Below are 23224 nucleotides of genomic sequence, written 5' to 3' on the forward strand. Positions count from 1 at the left end.
TCTCTGTGGTTCTGGAACACCTCCAGGGATGGGAACTTCTCCACCTCCTGGGCAGCTGTGCTGGTGCCTGACCTCTCTCTCAGAGACTTTCCCAATATCCAATCTGTCGGGCTGGGCCAAAGGCAGCCGGAGGAGCCAGGAGGGGCCAGGTGATGTGGGTGGTGGAAGGAGACAAGCTGGCAGCCAGGAGCAGCCCTAGGGCACAATCCCCCCACCCTCCATCACCTCCATCCCATCACTGGCTTGAAGGAGAGCTCCAGCACTGAGGCTTTGAGAAATCACAACTGGCTTCTGCAACCCGAGTCCTCATCTTCAACAGCCCTTTCTCCTCCATCAGCCAGGCTGAATTTGTGTCCCAGCTACCTGGGTGAGCTGTAGGTGATTTAACCACTGTGCTCAACACAGCTTCAGCCTTTCTGATCCCTACCTGAACTGCAATGCTTCCCAGCTGGAATAGCTCCTGACCAGGCAGGGCAGGGGCAGAAGGCAAGGCTGGGCTTTGCTGTTTCCAGCTACCACAAGGTGAGAAGGAATCTTTTCAGACAGCAGAAGTTGGGAGGGGGGGGGAAAAAAAGGCAGACGATATTAATTTGAAAAATATAAAATTTTAATAAAGGCTACATCTCTTAATTACAATAATTATTGTACCAAGTTTGTGTTTTTTTTTTTTTTTAAATGAAACTCTTTATAATGCATAATTTACAGTATAAGTAGAACAAAATGCCATGGCAAAAGTCATGAGTACAGGACTTGTAATAAAAGGCATAAAATATATTTATACATAAACCCCTTAAACAAACAAGGGAAAGCTTGAACCCTGAATATAGGGCGACGCATGGTCTAGTAACACCATGCAGGCACAGGTACTGTACTGATTAAATTTAAAAAACACTAGAGATAGTGTATTAATATTTTCACCATACATTTTCTACAATATATACAGACTTACACAAGGTAGCAATGGCAAACAGAATGCACAGATTAACTTAATCAAAACCCAACTGTAGAAACGCAAGGTCTTGGGAAAAGGCTGCTGTGTCCTTGCATACGCACTCAAAACTTTGCAAAGGGCTGCAGGGAGTTTTGCTGACATCTCCCATTGGCTCCAATAGTCACTGTGAGGGTAAGGCCAAAAAAAAAGCTACCCCAACCCCCCTACAAATCCCACGCTCCACAACCGTCTGCAAAGACAGCCCATCATAGGTCTGTGTCCTTTAAATTTAAACAAGTTGTGCTAATAACACTGAAGTAGAATGGTTAAAAGATGAGCTATGTGGAATACGAGCGGGTTTTTAACGTGGTTTCTGTGCTGTGTCCTTTAGGTGTGCTCTGTATGACGAGGGGAACTGGATGGCTCCTTTACAGCCCTCCCACACTCGGGTTTTGCTCCAGCTCGCCTCAACACAGGCACTGAACACCATGCTGAACCCTCAATCCTGACAGCAGCACAGCAAAAACCTCACACCTCAGAAATCCATGGACAAAACAGCAGGTTGGTGTTGCCGTTGTTACATTGCAGCTGACGGACCGAACGCTTAAGACCTTTATTTCCAATTAGAGCAGCATATGTTCAAATGCACCGGTCTCAAGATGAATGGTAGGACAGTATTTTTAATATCGGGTTTTATTATTATTTCTTTAGAAAAGTTTTCTCTTCACTCAGAGAAATACTGGGCATGACACTGTTCCTTCCCTCCTCCCCCTTCAAAAAATAAAAATAAAAATAAAAAAAATCATGAATGAGCTCCTGGCCACACTCCTACGCTTTAGATAGTGGGAACAGTATAAAAAAATAAAATCATCCTTCCTCCCATCACGCCACTTCCCAGCCCCTCTCTTCTCCATTGTTAAAGCAGCATATCCAAAAACTGGACTTAAGGGAAAACAGACTGTTCAATAAATATCAATAAGGATTACTGTTAAGGTAAGCTATACATAGTTTCTCTTAGTCCGTAGATTTCAGATCCCCGGGAAATCATATATTATGTATGGAAGTCTCTCAAACACGGTCTGCATCTCCAATAGCCAACAGTGGTCATGTTTTTAATAAATAGTATGGGGTTTTTTATCATCTCAGTACCCAACTCATGAATAATAAATGCCATTTTTTCCTCTAAGGCTAATTCAGCAAAGTCTTCATAGACTTCACTTTTTTCTTCATTGGTTCAAAACTTTCCTTCAGAACTTTTTTTCTTTTTCCTTGTCATCACTACTGTTGTGTGTCCAAAGGCTTTTTTTTTCTAGCTTAAATTTTCTCAAGAAACACAGATGCCATCAATCGATCCTTTCTACTTTCCCAAGAATCCTTCCTTCGTACATGGGCAGAATTGTTTCGTCTTCCCAGATCTCTTCAAACACTGCACCGCAGTCAAACTCGTCGCTTGCCTTTTTGAAGTAGTATCTGTGGCGAGGAGAATTAAAACACAGTTAAAAATCAAAAGGTAAAGTAAAGGATGCTTTGGCAGTTCTTTAAACCACTACATTTCCAATCTCTCTCTCCTAGGATGCTACTTCAGTTCCCAGCGCGGCCAGGAAAAGCTTGGGGCTGGTTCCATATGAAAGCACCGCTGGCACCACAGGGCCACGCAGTGGGATGGCAATGGGACAGCAACGGGACGGTGCTGGGATGGAAGGAGCAGAGACAACAGCTTCTGCAGTACTGTGAGTAACCCACACGCCTTGGCAAGGGATATCCTCAGCAGTAAAGAAAATTAGAAAGCGCAGTGATTTCTGGTCAAATATCTTATTTGAAAGAATAAATAAATACAATTTCAAAGCAAAGTGTTCTTAAGGTTCCCCTCTCTCCCCACCTTCTTTCTTTCATGTGTTTTCTTGTTTCAAAGCGGAGGCCCAACATTAAAATTAGCAACTGTTATTAAAAGGAGAGGCTTTTTAGGCATACAGACGGATTAAAGGAAAGCCTTCCCAGCTTCCTGCAAAGCAGAAGCTGAAACCCTGTGGCACTTCTACAGCAAAACTGGGAGCTTCCCATTAGAAGCAACAAAATGCCTAATTCACATCTCCATTTTAAATGACTGAAACTACTGTATTTGCTTTCTGACGCTTCGTAGCGGTCACATGCAAAGAGCAACCCCCGGTCTAGCCTGCAAGATGTGACACTGGAAGGTCAAGTAGCAGTGTCCTGCATTCCTTCTCTTTTGCTCTGGGTCATTAGATCATGAAACCAATGCTCCCAGAGACAAAAAGTACCCCCACCCCTCCTGTGTCAAACAGTAAGGACCCCTCTATTATCCTGAATTAGACCGTTCAGCTTCTTGATTAAAGGTTCCTTTTATCCCGTTTCTAGCTTTCTTCCTTCTAAGGCTGCTTAATTGCATATGCAGAAATGAAGGGCTTCCATTCAGAGGGGTAGCATTTCGGGAGCCTGTCCGTCTGCCGCCGCGCACCTCCTCAGCCATGCCTGCTCCCTGGAAAAGGGCTTTGCCATCTCATCCCCAGAAATGGAAAAACCTCCATCAGATGGATCACCAAAAAAAAGTCAGTGCCTGAGGGTGGTGGATGGTTGCTGGCTGGGAGGAGTTTGCAAAAAAAGGAGAGGAAATCAAGCTCCCTTTTACTACCGAAACTGAAAAGCCAAGGCATCCAAAGCATGCTCTTACAATCTGGGTGTGAAGTAGTGATGGTCAGATTATGCATTTTTAAAAATCACCAGCAATGCTGGCTTTCAAATCTATCAATTTCTAGGATATGTTCAAGTTGTTTTGGTAGGGGGCTACAGGCTGGCTTCTTGGTTCAAGAGACTGAAGCAGCTCCATTTAGTCAAGGTACGTTTAGGGTTTATGTTAGTCAAGTCGATCCAAGCCAAACTGACACATGTTGTGTCCTTAATGGTTCAGCAAGGAAAATATCCTCACATCCTCACAGGCTGTGTTTGCTGGCGGCCATGGCACAGCTCCCACCCTGTTAACGCTGCAGGTCAAGGCCACAATTCCCCAGGCCAGCAGGCTTGAAACAAAACCCAAAACAGGGAAAGTTTGAATGAATTACAAAGAACTTTCTCTTTCCTTTCCCCTTCTCCGCCCCTCTGCAGATAACAGCCGCTCTTCCCAATAACTTCCTCCCCAAGCCCAAACGCTGGCTGTGTTTACAACATTTTTATTGGAGAAAACATGCTGTGACCTTTTACATAATTACAACCTTATTTCACAGAGAAAAGGAGAAAAAAATATAGAAAAAAAAAAAAGGAAGGAGGCAAAGCAAAATCCTCCCCCACACCATCTTCAAACAAGGCGTTCGGCTCTTATTTGCTCAGAAACGGGCTTTCCATTGAAACATATTTTATGTGGCAAGCTTTGCCTTTTTTTTTTTCTTTTATTCCTCCCCTCCTTTTTGGACATCTGGTACCAATAGAGCCGAGCAGGCCTGGCGTTACTGCTCTGTTTTGAACCTCTGCCACGTTAAGATTACCCGACACCACCCAGTTTTTGTGTGTGTGTGTATGTTTGTTTTTTGTTAACGCCATCAGCGTTCAATCACTGCTTGATTCCTTCGTTTTTGGGGCTGGGAGGAGCAAAGCAGTGAGGGCTGTGGGGCTGCCCCACGGCCAGCGGGCACAGGTCTCAGTGCAGGGAAGAGCAGGGCCTGAAGTACCCGCCTTGCAAACTGATTCAATCAATAAAGAATTTGGAGAGTCGAGCATTTATGCATGTCTTTGTGCATTAAATGAAAGGCAAAGGCTTCAAAGACATGCTTATTAAATGTGCCTTAAAAAGAAATCAATGCCAGATGTGACCAAAGCGGCCTAGTTAGTGCCTCCCGTAACACACACACCACTCCGGGCACTGCGGCCTTCTTCCCTGAAGGTCACCCGCAGTTTCACTCAAAGTCCAGCCAAAAGTCAAAGCTTAGATCAAAATGATTCCCTGGAGGTACACACATTTGTGTAATTAGTTTCACCTTGTGTCTGTGCAAGATAAAATACTGGGCACATACCCAAGTTCCTTTTATAAATTTCAGTATTGTCTTTACCCAGGTGTAAAGGGGTGAGATCTAAGCAAAACATTGTTTCATCCTTGTCAGTCACTTAAAAACATTTTCTAAAGTAATTACAGTCTGACAAGACACAAATAATTGCACCTGGAGGGGCTTTCAGGCCACAGAGGTTCCAGTATCCTACTATAGCACTCAGTCGTCACACAAAAATTGCTACAGAAAGCAAACATTTAAAAAAAAAAAAAAGATTTTTTTTGGGGGGGGCAGGAGAATAGAGCAGCAGCAAATCACAGCAAGGCTCAGAAAACTGGGCTGCAACTGGGCTGTGGGGTTGCACCTGTGTTTGCAGTGTAAAGGAGGTGCGTGGTAGGCCAGGAGAGGCTCTGCAAGCTGAAAAATGGCACAGGGGTGAAAGTAACACCAGAAGCTCTCCTGGAGGGTATCCAGGTTGGGTGTACTTGCAGGTTGCTGCCATCTGATGGCAGCTGGGCGGGCTGCAAAGATGGTTTTTGGGCAGGACTGGCAATATTTCAGCCCCAGCCCCACTGGGTGGCATCCAGAGACAGACCCTGGATTAGCATCCTTCAGCCCGAGAGCTCCCTGGGGTGAGTTCTGATCCGCATAGGTGGAATTTCCAATGCTAGAGACAAGCCAGCCATGGTGCACCAGCTGGAAAGTCCTCTTAACAAAACAAAATGACCATTTGGAAGTTAAATGGGAGGCTGCCAGTTACAGGGCAGGCTGCCTGGCTCTTTGAAGAAGTGCCAAATTCAGTGCAAATGCAATCCTTCAAGCTGGACCTTTCCCCCCTGCTCAGCCTGAAGGAGAAGTGGCAGACAGATGATCCCACTCGCACCCGAATCCACTGGGAGAGTAAAGCAAAAGCAGCCAACAAAGACACAGCCATGGGAACAGGAAGAGCAAGGAAGCAGCAAACTGGCTAAACTGGGCCCTGGCAACCAGACACGTGGGGTTTGCTGGTGCTTGAGGAGCAACCCAGTATTTCTGGTGGATTTTTCCCTACTAGGCAGAGGTTTTTTCCCCCCTAACAAAGAGAAAAAGCTTTTCAAGAGCTGAAGCAAACTGGCCTACACCTCAGCTACATGCCCAGACCCATGCAGCATCCCAATCTCACACCTATTGGATTTATGGCAACACTGTTCAAACAACCACCAGGAGCTGGTGGGGCAGAGATGGCACTGTGCCTGCTGCTCTACACCCCCGAGTTGCACTTAAGGTTTGAGTAAGAAAAAAAAAAAAAAAAATACAACAAGCTCCAAAAGGTGATGTAAGCATGTCATTGTGGGTAGCTTTGCAAAAAGATCAGCTGATCCTTTTGTTTTATTTCAGTACTTGAAAGAATTGCAGAGATTCTTACCTGTAATTTCCCTTTTTGCTCAGCTGTTCTTTAAAGTGCCCAAGTGTCAGGCTCTGGGCCTTTAACATCCTCCTGTAGGGAATTTCTTCTCCGCAAAAAAAATAGGTGACAACCAACTCACTAGACTGAGAGGTGTGAACAACTGGGAGTTTCTTTGGCTCTTTGTGGCTGTGAAACAAAAACAAAACACAACACACAAAAACTCTATTTTTCCATCTGAGAACAGGCAGTTTCACGGCGCTCAGTCTACATGTAGCACTGGTCAGAAATACAGTGGGTGTGACCTGAAAGTCAGATATTCCTGCACTCGAAGTGAATTTGTCATGCTGTGTTTGCACAGCACTTAGCCCTGTGGGATGCTGGGCTCTGACAGCAGCTCCTGGTCGCTTTGATGGTGAAAATATCAGCATCACAAAGTGCCCAGCCTCAGGGTGCATCTGGGCAGCGGAGGCTCAGCACCATTTGCTGGGTGGGAGAACGGCGGGATGGAGGGGAGGAACTTGCTGGAACATAGGCAGCAGGACTGATAGCCAGATGAGCGTGCACAGGGCTCACCCCACATCCCAGATCAGAGCATTGAACATATCTGAGTTTCATTAACAATCAATCTGCCTTCATAGAAAGCATCTGACAAGCCTCCTCCTAATGCACAGAACTACCTGCAGCCAATAGCAGATAACAGAACCAAATTGCTGCCAACTGAGGCACCTGAGAAACACAGGTGAGCTTATTTTCACCCGTGAGCAGCAAGGATAAAATTAACTGCATCTTGTCATTTGAAATAAGGAACACTTCTTAAGGAATAATTAAAACAATATTGCACAGCAAAATGGCAACGCTCTGGTAAATGCCATGCAGCCAAATCTACAACTGCTTCTGAGGCAATGTACACTTGGCATGTCAAAAGGTCACAAAGTGTTAGTCCACAGTAATTTAGTCTTCCTAATTTGTTCTAAGTCTTTGTAGAGTGGCTTCAGAAAAAAAGCTGCTAGCAAAGACAGCTGGTGGACTTAAGGTCAACCAATTAAAAATGAAAGGCTCTAGTCAGGTGGCTCAGTCTGGACTTCAAACATTACTCATTGCTTAAGATGAAGAGGGTAAGAAAGAAAACTTTAATTATTTAGGCCATTTTAGACCTCTCTGTAGCAGATTTCTTGTTAAAAGAACCATCCTGTAATTAGACTAATCCAATCTTTGTCCACTTTACAGGAATGCAAGTTAAAAAGAGCCGGAGACAAGATTTGAAAATGTTTTGTTCTTTCTTCAAGAAGAATGTTTAAAAGACTAAACTTCAGATATAAAAATTTCCTGCTTTTTCAAAGCACAATCCATTTAATGAAAATATAATTATTACTATACATGCATATTTCCCAATCCTCTTATGCACATGCAATACTTACTCTTCTGTCGTTAGACTTGCATTGCAAAAAGGGGTGTTTCCCCCCTGTACAGCAGTGGAGTGGTTTCGATCCCTCTGCTGATTTGAGGTTGAGCATCTGAAGTTGGAGGGGAACACATGGGGGAAGAGAAGGAAAAGAAAAAAAGATACATTTTTTAAACTGTTGAAATACGATCTTCCTAATTGAAATCTCCTGTGGATTGTTAAGTTGCTCTTTGTATCAACCTGCACATGTTGTAAACAATCAAAGGAAGAATTAAAAATACTCTGGGCTAATGATCGTTCCATGCCCAAATGAATGATAACCAGCCCAGTTCTCCACTTGGTATGTAGCTGGAGTCCATCCCAGAGGAAAAACGGGCAAATTACAGCCATCAAAAGAGTGGAAGTAATACTCTACGATTCAAACTATTTATATTGGGGTAGGGTGGGGTTGGAATAAGGAGGCTCATCCCTGGGGCTTGGCCAAGCTGTGCCGTCATGCAGCCCTATGATCCGGCCCCATTCCCGACCTGGACCTCTACCTACAACGGGAGGAAGATGCCATCCATGCCTGCTACAGCCCTACCAGCCCTCAGCCTCCACCTGTCTGAAGAAAAGCACAACCCAACACCCAGCAACCAGCCCTGGCCGAGGCTCCTTTCCTTACACAAAGCCACGAAGCTCCCACATCCCAGCACCGAGCCCAGCGAGAACACCCCATCCCTCCCACCACTCTTACCGTTGCTTCTGAGGCTTGGAGACTTCGGCGAGCCGGCGGCACGCTTCCTCCAACTGGGCGAGGGTGTTGGGTGGGGTGAGCGGGGGCATGGCAGGGTCCTGGATGAAGGGGTGGGCAGGCTGTGCCCCGCGCGGGTGGCTGCTGGGCCCCCAGGGGTGGTGGCGGCCGGGGCGCTCGCTGGGAGCCCCCTTGGCGAAGTCAGAGCTGTAGGCCTTCTTTGTGCTTTGTGTGCTTGGGGAGGGGAGGAAGTCGGGTTAGAAAAGCTGGAAAATATGACTTTAATAGCAGCTCCTATTCTGCTCGCTCCCTCTCAAAAGTCTGTCATAACATGAAAGGAGGTTTATTGCCAAAAACATGACATTTTTGTGGTTTTTCTGGTTCTGCGGAACAGCTTTTATATTAAACCAGAGGACCAAAGAGTCTCATTTGTTTTTAGCGATTGTAAAAATAGACAGCCCATGTAATATATAAATATTTACCGGGAGCGATATTGCAGTAGACAGCTGCGTATTTACCTATGGGGCTTGTGCTTATTTTGTCTCTCGCTCTCCAGCATCCACTGCCAGACGTTCTGTGCCCGGTCCGCCTCACCGCCAGGTAGCTGCACCCCACTGGGGCCAGGCAGCCCTCCATCCCCGGGCAGCAGGGTGATGTTCTCCACTCCTCGGCCCGGCCTCTTGGTCAGCGTGCCTGTCCTGCTGATGGCGAGAAGGGGACAGAGCTCACCATTAGCCCACCATTAGTCCCCCTGTGCTGTCCCACCACCCAGCCTCACACAGCCCCGTTGCAGCGAGCTGGTGGGTTTGGGTGGGTGCAATGGAGAAAGGCTCGTGGCTTACCCAAAGGGCTCCAGTGAAGGGAGAGGTGGGTCAGTGCCCTTCGTGTGGCCCTTGCACTTGGAGAAGCAGTAGTAGTCGCTGCCTGCCGGGCAGCAGCACTGCACCCGCTGCGCTGCCTCCGCCTCGATCTGCTCCTTCGTCTTGGGCACGGCGTGATGGTGGATATAGTGGTGGTGGACATGCTTGGTGGTCTGCTTGGTGATAAATCCCTTACCCAGGAGGGCGCAGGTGGCTGGTGAGGCAGTGCTGGGCTGCAGCTTACCCCCCAGCAAGTGGTCAGGGGAGCGGGCGCGGGGGCTGTGCCGGCCCATGCCAGGCGACTGGCAGCCGGGGGTCTTCAGCACGCGGGAGAGGTGTTCATCCAGGATGGCCTGGGGGTCCTCCTCGTAGCTGCCAGATGGCAGGAGCGAGAGCGGGTGCTGCTGGTGCTGGGGGTTCACCATCTCCCGACCGCTCTGCAGGCTGGTGGGGAGCTCCAAGCCTTCCTTCTCCTCATCCTGGAAGGAAAATACGGGTAAGAAATAGATGCAAAGGGACAGGCAGCTCTTGAGGTTGTGCCCCCACAGCTCACCCAGTACAAGAGCCACATTCCTCCCTGTGCTCTTAGCCCTCGGCATGGGCAGTATGCAGCCCCTCTGCCCCCCCAACCCAGCAGCGTGCAGGGAGCTCTGCCCAGCCCCGGCAGGGCTAATCCTCCTCCTACCTCCTTGATTTGCTGCAGCCTCTCCTCCAGACTGTCCATGGTTTCTTGCTCCTGCTTCAGCTTCTCCAGCCGGGAAATGAGCTCCGCAGCAAAGGCAGCCGGCTCCACCGGGGTCATCTCCTTGGGAAGGCGGTGGGTCCTCTACAAGGAGCGGGGACAGAAGGCACAAGGCATGTTTAGCAGGCAGTGCAGGGCGCTTAGCCGGAGCGGCATCGCCGGCCCCGCTACGCTTGTTGTGTCTCCATGTTTGGATGAAAAGACGACCGCAACTAGGCATGGTCTGCTCTGGATTTTTATGAGCTAGTGCTGTGGCCTCATGGAGTGACATCCTCCCCACCAGCGTTTGCCTTCGGCAGGAGCAGTTGGTCGCACTCTGAGGAACCCCGCTTGTTCTCTCTGTAGTACAACCAGCCCATCAGTAGCTACTCTGAAGTAGAAAATCTTCAAAGACTGTTGTCAAACATCAAAAAAGAAAAAAAAAAAAAACCTCTGAGGTGGGAGGGAGAGACTTTAACTCAAGGAATAAAGTGAGTATAAACAGAAAGGAGTTGGAAATTAAAAAAAATAAGATGGGGGAGAAAAAGGGAAAGAAAAAAAAAAAAAAGTCAAACGGTTGCAGATCAGAGAAGTGCTGGTAATTTATTTCCTGGCTACACACTGGGCACCTTTGAGGTAGTGTTGTCTCAACAGTGTCCTAGATCTCTTCCCCCCCCTCTCCATCTCTTTGTACAGAAAATGAAGAAAGCTGCTGCAGGCTAGCGGTGCTACACTGCTGAGCTTGGCTGCCTCAAGCAGATCTATCAAGGGAAAAAGGGAACATCTCCAAATCAAGTGCAGAATATAAAAAGGCAAAACGAGAATTTCTGCCAAAAGAAGCAAACATGGCAGACAAACGGGGGGTGGGGGGTGTGAAGAGTGAAAAAAAAAAAAAGGGAAGAAAGAAAGCACCCACCTGACTCTGCCCCTCCCTTTCCCTGCCACCCCCACGCAGCCCCACTCCACTCCCTCTCACCCCCATGTTCACTCTCTTCCTCCCCCCCCCCCTTCTTTTTTTTTGAAAAGCAGAAAGCTGAACTGCCAACTCTTTCACATCCTAACCACCAGATGAGGTGGGGCCTCTCTCCGGCAACCACTTAGCTCCAGAAATGATGTGAGGGTAGAAAAAGGCCACTCTGCTGGAAATTGTCACTCTTACACAAGCTGGCTCTATTCAGTCCCTGATCAAAGCACTGCCTTACAGAGAAAGTCGATTTGCACGCCCTGGGACAAAATAATCTAATTTACAAGCTCAGGCTATAGAACTTTCTTTATGGAAGAAGGGAAAAAAATACCAAAAAGAAAAAACCAAGTAAACCATCCCCCCCCCCTCCACCAGAAACATCATCTATGATCTCTTGCTGCTTAAGACAGCAGAAAGAGGAATTTTAGCATATTAATCTCAAGACAAGATGAGTTTATACATGTCTGTGTAAACAGTTTATTCACTGCAGGAATCAGAAGTCTGCAAGTCAACAGAATTAGCAAGTCAGTGAGTTAATTTTCGAGAGCAAGGCTACTCCACAAACTGGATTTCCTCTAAGTAAAGCAGCGAGAGTTCTGGAGGCACATATTTGCTGCAAATGTTTCTCTTTTGGGAGAGCCTGCTTCCTGCCAGCTTACAAACGGTGGGCTTTGAAGGCTGAAGGTAATGATGTGCATGAGGTGAAGTCACTCTGTGTGGCACAGAGGTGTCAAGGTGGTGCCTGGCTGCTACACCTGCACCCAAGAAAGGCTCTGCTGGACCTAACCTAAGCATCCCTGCTTGAATTAAGCCAGGATGCCAAATTTAGGGTCATCAATGAGCCTTAATTAGCACTTGGCTTTCAAGGAAGGACCAGACATGACTATGTGGGTTTCTACAAGGATGCTCAGAGCACGTGGCTCCCACTTGGCACCCAGCAGCATCTTTTCAGGAAAGCTCAGGCACTGTGTAAGGATGGAATCACTTCTCCCCTGCTCCATCCCCCCACGTGTCCTGACTCCAAGCCAGACCCTGCAGCTCCTGCCTGAACTTACCGGAAAATGAGGTAGCGAAACTTGACCGTTGGCCTTAACACTGCGATGCATCTCTCTCTGGAGCTGCTTCTTGCTCCCAATTCTGTACGGGGGGATCCCATCTCTGCACATGGAAAAGAGGTCACTGTCAGCTGGGGCTCCCCATCCAGAGGGAGGCACAGATCAGTCACACACGGCTCCACGCAGCCACCTCATGCTCTACCCAAACCAGTTCTCCATCACCTCCAAAGTAACCCAAGCATGCTGCAGGCCCACGTTCTCAGACATCTTGAGCACTCCGGATGTCACCTGGAGCCAGGATAAGCCTCCAACATCTGGTGGCTTGGGAGGGGCCCATCACCATCCACATGGATGAGCAGTAATTAAGTAAAAGCTAAAAAGCAAGCTGAAGGCAACTCTATGTGAGAAGATGCCCAGAAGATCCCATTAGCTTTACTACTGGGACATCTCATAGAATGGCCCTTCCATAGACAGCTTTCTGCTTTTGCCCTTTGGCTTCGTTGCATTTTTCAGCGCTAATTTAAGCTCTCTGAGATCACAGCTTTCTTCCTGCTCAGAAACATCCTATAGGACACTGGCACTTATGGAGTCAAGAAGGAAGGAGCTGATGATGAATGGCCACCAAAAAACTGCTCCCTATCCCCAGGGCCCTACTTGAGCTCTCACAGTTCTTCTGCCCTGAGGGTAGGCACTGCAAGGGCCAAGCAAATGTAGGCCTCAAACTTCAGGCACAACACTGTTCCTGTTAGCCATGCCAGCCCCTTGCCAAGAACCCAAGAGAAGAGATACAGTAATAACAGCACATTGCAAGGCTGGCTCAAGACTACGGTGGGGTGTTCTCACCTGGCCATGCAAAAAAATTACCCCATTGGGATTAAAGGGCCTTCCATAGAGAGCGGGGACAACAGGAAGAGCATGAAGGAAGTCCTGAATGTCCGATTCCACCCCTTCTCTCAGACTTGCTGAGAAACTTTGATCTCTGGTCCAGCCCCTTTCATTCATCTGCCCCCACACCTTACTCATCTCCTGAGCAGAGAAAATAGCTCCAAAAAGCCGAGGTGGCACAGTGTCACCCATGTCACCTCCTGCTCATGGTTTGAAGCGCACTGCTTCAGGCCTCTGGGAAGACCAGAGCCAAGCTTTCAGTCACTATTAATAATAAGTGACTGTTTTAATGAGCGAAACTAAGCTGGAAAACCCAGAGTGAAAGAGCAGAGCAATTTCATCCTCATAAACTTGGAAATATACTGATAATGACAGAGAGCATGCTGGGACTGTAATAGTCCCCAGTGCCTCAAGGTGATCATCAGCCTCTTCCAGATGCAGCCCATGGATGCGTATGACATACAGGAGCTCGTTGTCCCCACTGCACAACACGGGGCTGCAAGTGCTTTGCAGGGAAGCAGTGAACCATGGTCACCACTGGTGGCCCCCGAGTGTCCTGAAGGACACCTGTAGTACCTGCATGGGGCTAGGGGAATGACTGAGAGAGCAAATCTTGGGTGAAGGACAAATCAATCTGCACTTTCAGAGAGACATCTGCTCATTGCAGCTTAACTGAGATAAGGGTCTTTTAGGGAAGAGCATCACTTTAGGAAGTAAGGAGTGAAACAGACATTCTAAAGGTAAGTAAAAATGCCATCATGCACACAAGCCATGCTCATATGTAAAGGCCAAATCCTGTTAACAGCCAATGCAAGAGCAGGTGTCCTCTACCAGCAGCAGTCCAAGAGGTCAGATGGGGAGGAGCAGGGAGGGGGCACAAGGTCTGCACTCAGCATGGGGCACACAAGGACATGAGGAGGGTGTGGGTAGCACCCACCTCGCTCCAGCCTGCAAGAGAGATGCTGTCCCCAGACTAACACTGCGGCCATCAACCATCCCTGCAGGGTCTCCCCACGCTTTGGGACCACCCCTGCCCAGCAGGATGCCCCAGGACAAACAACAGAACAGGAGCAACTGACTTATGCTGTCCTTGCAGCCAAGCCAGGCGACGTGGCTTGAAAAGGAAGAGGAAAAGCAATGTCTTGCAGAAGCTGACCCAAGAGCACAGCCTCCTCTCTTGATTTAAGATTTGCCCTTGTTCAGGTCACTATGAAAGCCACTCCTTCCTCCTAAACCTCCTCTGGCTGCAGAGCCCAGATCAACCCTCCTGCTCCCTGCTTTTACAGCCCTGTCTTGTCAGAAGAGTTTTACAACTTGTAACAAAGTGCAGAATTAAAGAAAAAAATACGTATTTCACTGCGATGAGAAGGCAGCAGTACTGCTCAGGAAACCCAGCCTGGAGAATGAGGAGGGACTTTTATAGCCTGGGACTGGGAGGAAAAATGGACAATACTGGGTGAGAAGGGAGGAAGAGCTGAACAAAGCATGGTCACCCCCTGCAGCAGGGACAGATGGATGGAGCTGGAGCCAGGCTCAGTACAGCAGGAGATACTGCGGGGCACAAACCCCTGATGCTGAAATAGACTCCAAACATGATGAAGAGAAAGAGTTTTTAAAATGAAAATGTGCTTGGTCAGAGGTTCCAGCACAGGGCATAGGCTTAGGGTCAATCCAAGCGAAAAAGTGCTCCCCTCGATGCAACCTTTCCCTGCACCCAGCAGCAAACTTTTGCGCTCACTTTCTTGGCCATTAAAAGCTGTAGGCTGAAGAACTGCAGGGTTTAGGCACTAAATAGTAGAGTTTAATTATAAACACCTCAGCTAACCAGGCTGGGGCTAGGCCAATCTGTTTCTGGGGGAAACACTAGCTTGAAGTCTTCTACCCAGTCAGCTGCCATTTAAGCTGAGCCAATTATCTTAGCCTTTTGACTCAGATGTGCCTGACCTAACCTGAATGTAGTTTTACTGCTGCTTTGAAATATCAGACTCATGCGCATATGCATTCACTCCCATCTTCATTTGGCAACGGCTCTGAAACAAGCCTCTGATCTTGCCAACATCAAAAGCCTGGTTTGTAAGATAAGGTAATATTTGAAGTTTGCTCAGCAGCATTCCCCTGTGTCCAAAGTAAATCCATAAATAAGATATAAGCAAATAAAAAAAAAAAATCCCCTTTCCTCTCCCCCACCAATCAAGAAATGGAAATAGGAATTTGCATGATGCTTTGTGGCCATTACAAAACACACGCAGGCTGCTCCAGCACAGAGCACCAAGGCCGCCTGTGTGCTGCTGGGAGACCTCTCCTAAGTCCAGTGCAGTTCAGGTTGAGATTCATTTGGACAAACCTGACTTCTGCAGCAACGTCTGACAGACTTTTCCAGAACAAGTTTTTCCTCTCCACTTGATACCAATATGAGCCGAAAGAACTCATTTGCATTCTCACTGATGACACAGAACAAAACCAGGGCCCCCGTAGAGGCGCAGCAGAGCTCCCAGCACAGCACAGCACCGCGGGGCTCCGTCGGTGCCGGCTCACCCCAAAGCTCCTCCTGCCAACCTGGTGGCAGCCAACTCTCCATAAAGAAACTTGTCCATCAGCCTTAACTTCAGCCGTGCCTCCTCAAGCACCAACTCACGGCTCCCACCTCCACCACGCAACCACCCCGGCGTGGCCGTGCCATCCATCCCCGGATGGAGCAGCACTGCAGCGGATGCGCGCTCCAAGCCCCCAACCGCCCCCCAACCTGGAGCTGCGGGCAGTTTAATCAGCCAAGCTTCCCCAAACTCTCACAGCCTGCACGGGCCATTGTTATGGCAGGAAAAAACAGGCAGGCTCCTTTCATGCGCTGCTTTATGGGGAGCTCCTATTCACTTGTTCAAGGAAATTTCAAAGCGGGCTGCTACCCTCTTATCCCCGCTAAGCTCCCCTGGACTAACAATGGGCTGAAAGCGATTCAGTTAAGCCTTTCATCCACCATGCACTTTATTTCTCACTCAGTGCTCTCATCTGTATAAGGCCTACAATTGGCATTGCTGTGAAGAGAGGGTATAATCCTAGCCCTGTGAATCCCAAGTGACCCTACACTGGTCCAGAAATGACTAACCCAATGAATGCTCTGTTGACACATGATCACATACAACCAGAGCCAGTAAGAAGAAATAAAGAAGTCACCCTATGATTCAGCTCTTTTATTTAATGCCAATATTGTTCAATAAGGGAATCTGGTGGGACAACAAACTATTTTTTTCCATAATATCAGTTCAAAACACACTTGTGTATTAAGAAAAAAAAAGCTAAATAAAAAGCTTTTGTTTACGCATCAAGGATTTTTGGTAAATCCTGTTTTCCATTGTGCATCATCACGCAGCACTGTCGATTAAAAAAACAGCATGCAAATCTCTCCAAGGAGTACACAGGAATCACTGTCACATAGGCACATAGGCAGAGGGGAAGGTTCAATTCTGGGATCCAGACCTGGAACACAGCGCTGTTATCTGACAGGCTGTGTTTCTAGAGGACTTGTACTTAAGTGAGGATCACGGAACACAAACAGAAACATCTGCCTTCTATCCAGTTGAAGAAAGTGGTTCTTAAGAGCACTACGTGAGTCCTACTGATTCCCCTACCTCCAGACACAAAAACACCATTTCTCTTCTGCTGGGGAAGGAAACCTGTGGGAGAACACTCACACTCTGCACACTGCTCAGTGGTGAGGAGGAAAAAACAGATCCTGTCACAAAACCATCTCCTCCCTGTGCTCCTAACACACTCAGACCTGATCCAGGCAGTTCCGTTCAAAAGGTTCTTTGAAGGCTGCCCCAGCCACACCAGCTGAGCAGCTATTTGCCCCTTCAGGTCACTGGCCCTATTAATGTACGTTCTGACATTACCGATGAACCTTAATTACAGAAAGTGCTTCCTACAGGAAGTAATCTCCTCCTCTTTGATGACTGATAACTAGTTAAGGAAGCCTGGCCTTAAGACAAAAGGCACAGGGAGATTGCTCCTTGGGTTAGTCAGGCAGTACTATTAGCATAGGGGAAAACACGTTTGCTCAGCTGCAAAATGCCAACAGAGGGGTTCATCACCTCCTTCCATCCGACACCTACGGCAATGGCACAAAGAACGAGGCCACCAGGCCTGGCTGCCCTCTGGGTTTGGCTGGGCCCACAACTACCTGCAGAGCATCAGTACAGCCCATTTGGAGATGGCGCACCCGAAAAAGGACCCGGCCAACACGGGGTACTTACACACTGCTGTCTGTCATCGACATGGAGTCATCTGTCAGGGCATCACTGGATATTTCACTATCGTTTGCGCTGGTTGCTGGGGCAAAGACATAGCCGGAACTCACATGGTAGGGGTTAACGGGATCATTCCTCTTGAAGGACCTAGAGACAAGCAAACAAGAACCCAGTTATCAGCCAGGCTTGGGCTGGAGCACAGCACACGAGCTTAACTCTAGCACTCTCCACGCGGAACCCAGTACACCCCTGAGAAGCACCAACCACCCACTGCTCACACCAGCTCCCTGCCAGCAATAAGGTCACGACCAGGGCATGCTGTCCAAACCGTACTGTCCAACAGCCCAACATTAAAGATGTGGCTACTGGCAAAGGACACACAGCTCAGAAAACCCCAGGAGGTGCCCCAGGGCATTTTGATACCTTTAGAATCTTGGTCCTAAGAGCCTGGTGCTGTACTGCTGAAGACAGCAGGAGCTCTGCCACCAGCAAGCACTGGATCAAGAAGCTCATAGCTTGAGTCCTACTGAGGACCAGCTCATAAATGCTTAAACCTACTCCAAAGAGAGGAGGTAAGGCACCTTTGAGAGAAGTTATGGTATCTGTGTATCTGAAACAAGAGAACTGCCTGGCATTGCTAAGCAGGACTCTCAAGCATCACGGCTGCAACCAGCTGTCCCAGGCCCTCCAGAGAGAGGTGCCATCTTCCTGGCATCACAAAGGCCCATTTTCAGGGCGAACCTCCTCACTGAACAGCATGGGATTTCTCGTGCTTAGGGCTGGGTGAGGCAGGAGGAAAGGCACGAGGACAGGAGCAGCTGCAGATGGTAGCTGGAAGGGTACAGCTTCATCTGAAGAAGCAAAACCTGAACCCAGCCAGGATGGCTGAGCCATCCCCACCACCCATCTGCAGGCAATGCTGGGAGCTGCGATGGGGTCACTGAGCAGGGAACCTCCAACTCAGCTGGGATCAATCCCCTATCTTGGCAGGCGATAAGGGGATTATGCAGGGAGGTTTGAAAGCTGTGTGTTAAGGTGCACATTTTGTTCCCCTGAGAGGGAAGATGGGGTTGTTAAGCTTCTGCGTTTGTATATCAAAGCAAAGGGCCTTGTCATCTGATAAGGGCTGCTGATTTTAATAATTAGGGCCACTTACCCAGGACTTGGGGGCCTAAGGAATGTGCCAGCAGGCTCGGCAGGTTTTTTAATGGGCTTTCAAGGTCCCCACCCCCACGGCAGGGCTGGGGGGAGTGGTGGGATGCAACAGAGCAACCCTAATAGGGGGCAGCAGCTGCCCCACTGCTGTGCACCCCTCCCTTGCAGCATGGGGAAACAGGGGCTTTTATGGAGCTTGGATTAAAAACAAAGCAAGAAAAAAGAAGGGAGGAATTAAATAAAAAAAAAAAGAAAAGAAAGAAAGAGCGGAAAAAAAAAAAAAAAAGAGGGAGAGAAGCTGGGCCTCTCTGGTATGAGGTGCAGGGCTGGGGCTGCTGCAGGTACTCAGCCCAGCCAGGGCCGCATTCCTTTCCAAGGGAGGCCAAGGCACTGCTGATGGGGAGATCAAGATGTTAGAAAACATATAGCTGCAAAAAAAATGAGATAGTGAGGAATGCCACAGGAAAGAAGTTAAATCTTCAAAGATAAATTAATTCCACATGTGGGTGAAAGCTAAGTTATCCCACTACTACTACAAAGGAGTTTGCTAAACGCATGCAGCCTTCTGCTGTGATTCAGAGGGATGTGAAGCCCCTGTGACACTGTGTGGGTCCTTGGTGGGCTTCCAGGGGATTGTGCAAGGGATACAGCTCTTTCCTAACTCTGATTTGAAACCATCATGGGTCTTGAGAGCACACACAAGGACCACAGAGCTCAGTGGGGTGGGATGCTCCAGGGTCCTGGATTGGGATGCTCCTCAGGGATCCTGGAGTGGGATGCACTGGGGTCCAGGAGCACAGCCCTTCCCAGCTGCCCCAGGAGGGCCACATTCCTATGCTCTCCCAGCAGACTGCTAAAGAGGCTGTGCTGGGGGTGGAGGCAGCAGCTGCTTATGAACACAGCGCAGGGTGAGGAGGTGTGTCCAAATGGTGTTTGGAAAGATATAATTAGAGAAAGTGGCCAGAACTCACTCCTCTTCCCATCCGTGTCAGTCTGCAGCACTGCTTCCCCCACCAAAACCTCACCGATTAAAACCCCAAAGTTCACCTACCTTTAAAGCAAGCCCCACTCCACACACTTCAAGCAGAACAACCCCTGCACATTTTCCAACTTTTTTTTAATTGTTTTATTTTCACGTGACCACCTGGCTGCAGGAATTGCCCCCAGCTGCACCATGCTGCCTGCAGGGGCTGGAACTGCCGTGGAAGCAGTGGGCTCCAGTGCAGCCCCAGCTCCACGTGCAGCTTTCCAGCTGTCAGGCAGCAGTTGCTTTGGAGCTTCAAGGAGAACGTCTGATGTTTCTCAGACTATTCTTATCTGGATGCAATGACACACAGCATGCAACTCTCTCTCTGCCATGTTAGGCCATGGGTGTATCAGAGCTCAGGGCCGTTACAATTCCAGGGGCTCCTGGTTGCATCCTCTACTACAAGAGGGCCATTTCAAGTGTTGTTTTTTTTTTTTTTATTTGCCAAACTCTGCTTTTTCAAAATAAGAGCACTCGGGCACTTCAAACCACAGAGAGAAAAGAAAATCTACCAGGAGCATTTTGAGGCAGAACTGAACCTCATTAAGTACTTTCTTGGGACAAACATCATAGGGCACTCACAAGTTTAAAGGCAAAAAGAAAAAGTGGTACAAACATCGGGGGAGGGGGGAAAAAGCATATTTTAAGAAAACTATGTTAATCACAGCATCCATACTCTAATTGTAGAACACTGCTTCGAGCATAACTTTACAATGGCATCATTTACTTTGATAATTGAAGCCAAACTCAGTTCCAATAACTTCGCACACAACAACTCCACCGGCGCGGCGTTCAAAGGGCAGGAAGCCTCCGAGCCAGCACTGCTGATGAATGCAGGGCTAATGGGAGGCAGATGAGCCCACCGTGCTCCCAACACCACTTCAGTGGCACTGACATGGGAGGAGAGGAGAGTGGCTCTGTGTACACAAACTGATGTGTGATAAATTTAGAAGGGCATATAAATAATGGCTGGGATTCCTAGACAATGGGGCCAGGTCCAGCATGCTCAGCAGTACTGATGCTGGGGATGAACGCTCGGCCACACACTTCCCACAGAGTGCCATGGTTTTGGCCACAACTCTGTGCCTTGGGATTTCCAGGTGCCTCCTGGCCCCAAATCTTGGATCAGATGCACTAAGCCCTGTGCTGCTCTGCACACACTGAGACCCACTGAAGCAAGTGGGAAGAGCCTGCACAGCACTTCCAAATCGTAGCACGCTGGGTCCAGAGCAGAAATTCTTTGATTCCACTGCACGTATGAGGAGGGAGGTGTGGTTTGGCCACTCACCAGGAAAGACTTTGTGGGAGCTTCAGCTCCAATCCTGAGCTCCTTCCTAAATGCTGAGTGATGAGAGATAACCCATCCACATGCTCTTAAAACACACACACAAAAGTGGCTCTGCAAATGGGCAGCTCAGGGAGGGACCAAGAAGCATCACAGCTTGACCTCTATCTCTTTGCATTGAGATCTCTTGGCCCTACGGAGAGCAAAAGCTCCTGGAAATTTAACAGGTGATCAAAGCACAGCACACCACCGAACGTCCTAGGAGGGCAGATCTGACATGTGAGGAGCAAGCCGCATTCATCCTGTGACCAACAAAAAGAAGGAAAAAAAAGAAAAAGCCCACAAGTGCTAATCAGGGAAGCAGCCACAGCTGTGCGAGAGCTCTTGCGGACCGGGAGCATGTGGGCTTCAGCAGGGCCTGCAGCTCTGGTAGGACACCACACTGAGCCCCCCCAGCCCCAAACACCAACAAAGCCTGCAAGATGAAAGCACCCAACATCCTCTCCTGGAAAGCAAGCGGAGGGCAGCAGGTCACAGCAGGCTCTGGAGAACAGCAGACTCTCAGACAGCAACACTGAGGCACGAGATGAAGAGCCCCAAACCCCAAGTCCCACACACAGCTGCCGGCCAGAGCTCCCACCCTAAGCAGCCTCCCAGCACAACCACAGCGGGATGAGACGCGTTTCCCCCCCATCCTGCACCACTCTGGTGGCCATCACCTCTTCTCTGCCTCCAGCAGGGGCAGAGATACCAAACCAAACCGCATCACCCCGCAGCAAGCAGGAGGCTGAGCCCCACAGGCTCCGCACAGCCCCACAGCGGGCAGCTCAGTGCAGGGCAGGAGGAGCGTTCCGGCACTGCCTCCCCCGCTGTGCTGCCGTGCCCTTTGATGTCCATGAATCACAGACAACACTCCAAATTCCCCTAACCGAGATGTCAGGCACTTACCGGAGCTAAACCCAAACTCCCCATCCCGCAGACAGGAGCGCACATCTGCCAGCAGAGCCCTCTCCTCTCAACCCTGATTCAACGAGCCACGCTTATGGCAAGGGTGGGGAGAGGAAAGAATACATTTTCAGGGGATTATACAACTCATCATTCGCTCATCAGAGCCTCCTTCCCATCCCCCTTCGCTCGCAGAGGGCTGTCCCTCTCTTCACCATCACCAGCACACCAGAGGGGTTGGTGGGCAGAATGCCCCCAGCCAAGCGCTCTGCCACCCCCAGCACAGGCCACGTCCCCTCCAGTGCCATCAAACAGCCACGGCCTGAGCCCAGCTTGGACCATGCAGCAGGACAGCACCCAGGTGTGCTATTCCCCTACACCTGGGCTACCCCTATGACCTTAACTACTTCGTTCTATGTATCCTTCCGTATACATTGGCCCAAAGCCACCCCAAATGGCTCTGACACGACGCCAACCACACGCAACGAGAGAGGCTCCGTATCACACAAACAGCCAAAACAAAAAAGATTTTCTGCGAGTTGCATAGTTGGGTGTAATGAGCTCGTACGTTTCCTGCTCCACGACCACACAATTGCTTCCCACATAACCAGCAGAGTTAAGCTCTGGCTGATGGGGAAGTCGGGGAGCTGGTAAGTTACATTATTCATGTGCCTCTATGATCCTCTCCACCACCGTGCTTAATAGGTTTGAAAGTCGAACCAATAATTAACGCGTGTCCGGAGGACATAGTTGCTATGAAGTTTTTGATCTATAAGAACCGAAAGAGCCAATGGGGCTGAAGAGCACAGCCTCTTGTTTTCCCTCTGCAGAGGGAGCAAAAAAAACAACCACCAACACCCCCAGATTCCCCTGTGCCCCACCGCCTCCCCCACACACAGCCCCAGATCCCAGCACAGCCCGTTTCCCAGCTCCCCTTACCTGTACCCATTCTCCAAAGTCTCGGTAGCTCTGACGCTCGCCGTAACCCTCAGCGTTTTGCTGGACAGCCCAACCACTGAAGGCAGCATTTTGCTTTTGAAGTCGGCGCAGCTCCATTCCTCCTCCTCATTCAAGGTCGGCAGATAGCCACAGACAACTTTTAAGCTCCCCAGCCCATTGCTGCTCATGTAAGCGGGGTTCTCTCCTCCGCTCCGCACGTATTCGAGGTATATATCAGAAGTTAAAAACATCTGGTACGCATTTTCCTCCATCACAGTCTGGATCTCAGTCTGTGCCTGATCAAACATGATGGAATCTATCTGCTGCTTCTTGATGCTATCCCTTATGTAGGTCTTGGTAGCAGGCTTGAGCTGCTTGGAGACGATGCTGTTGTTCTCGATGTACCTTTTGTAGATAGCTTTGGCTACTCTTGAAGTTTTGGTATCCTTAAGGTCCATCTGCCTGAAGCCATTGCAGGCAAACCAGAAGTCTAAGGTATCCACGCATTTTTCCCTTTCCAAGAAGGTCCGAAAGAGATAGGCACCATCTTGATCTCCCAACAAGGAGTGCAGGGATTTGGTCCAGCGGGCCAACGGGGAATCGGGGGACGCGCTGCCCTCCGGCTCCCCCAGCCCGTTCTCATTCCTCCGCGGGGCAGCGGGCACCGGCATGGCCGTGAAGCTTTGGCTTTTGGCG

The 23224-nt window shown here is 49.1% G+C and overlaps 1 protein-coding gene across 2 annotated transcripts; it reads right to left on the reverse strand.

Moving 5' to 3' along the window:
- Positions 1-847: 847 nt before the first annotated feature.
- AXIN2 (axin 2) lies at positions 848-23218 on the reverse strand. Of its 2 annotated transcripts, none has more exons than XM_031556335.1 (10): positions 22529-23218; positions 17184-17324; positions 12049-12151; positions 9994-10134; positions 9291-9787; positions 8967-9146; positions 8452-8682; positions 7732-7827; positions 6332-6499; positions 848-2401 (listed from the first exon to the last, which is right to left on the reverse strand). In XM_031556335.1, exons 1-10 carry the CDS (start codon positions 23197-23199, stop codon positions 2275-2277), a joined length of 2355 nt encoding a protein of 784 aa, XP_031412195.1. In that variant the 5' UTR covers positions 23200-23218; the 3' UTR covers positions 848-2274. The 2 variants fall into 2 exon arrangements, with proteins under 2 accessions (XP_031412195.1, XP_031412194.1); XM_031556334.1 differs by having other exon boundaries at positions 8967-9149.
- Between the last annotated feature and the right edge of the window lie 6 nt (positions 23219-23224).

The sequence above is a fragment of the Meleagris gallopavo genome, chromosome 20 (assembly GCF_000146605.3).
Source record: "Meleagris gallopavo isolate NT-WF06-2002-E0010 breed Aviagen turkey brand Nicholas breeding stock chromosome 20, Turkey_5.1, whole genome shotgun sequence".
In the NCBI taxonomy this organism is placed as follows: Eukaryota; Metazoa; Chordata; class Aves; order Galliformes; family Phasianidae; genus Meleagris; species Meleagris gallopavo.

What these genes read in the sequence shown, in the direction of transcription:
- AXIN2 (XM_031556334.1), bottom strand. Translation starts at nt 23,199, where the DNA reads ATGCCGGTGCCCGCTGCCCCGCGGAGGAATGAGAACGGGCTGGGGGAG. An exon ending in TTTCGCTACCTCATTTTCCG is followed by an intron (nt 10,135 to 12,048) that starts GTAAGTTCAGGC and finishes CGCTCCTTGTAG; the next exon opens with AGGACCCACCGCCTTCCCAA. An exon ending in GCAAGTCTAACGACAGAAGA is followed by an intron (nt 6,500 to 7,731) that starts GTAAGTATTGCA and finishes TTTGTTTCACAG; the next exon opens with CCACAAAGAGCCAAAGAAAC.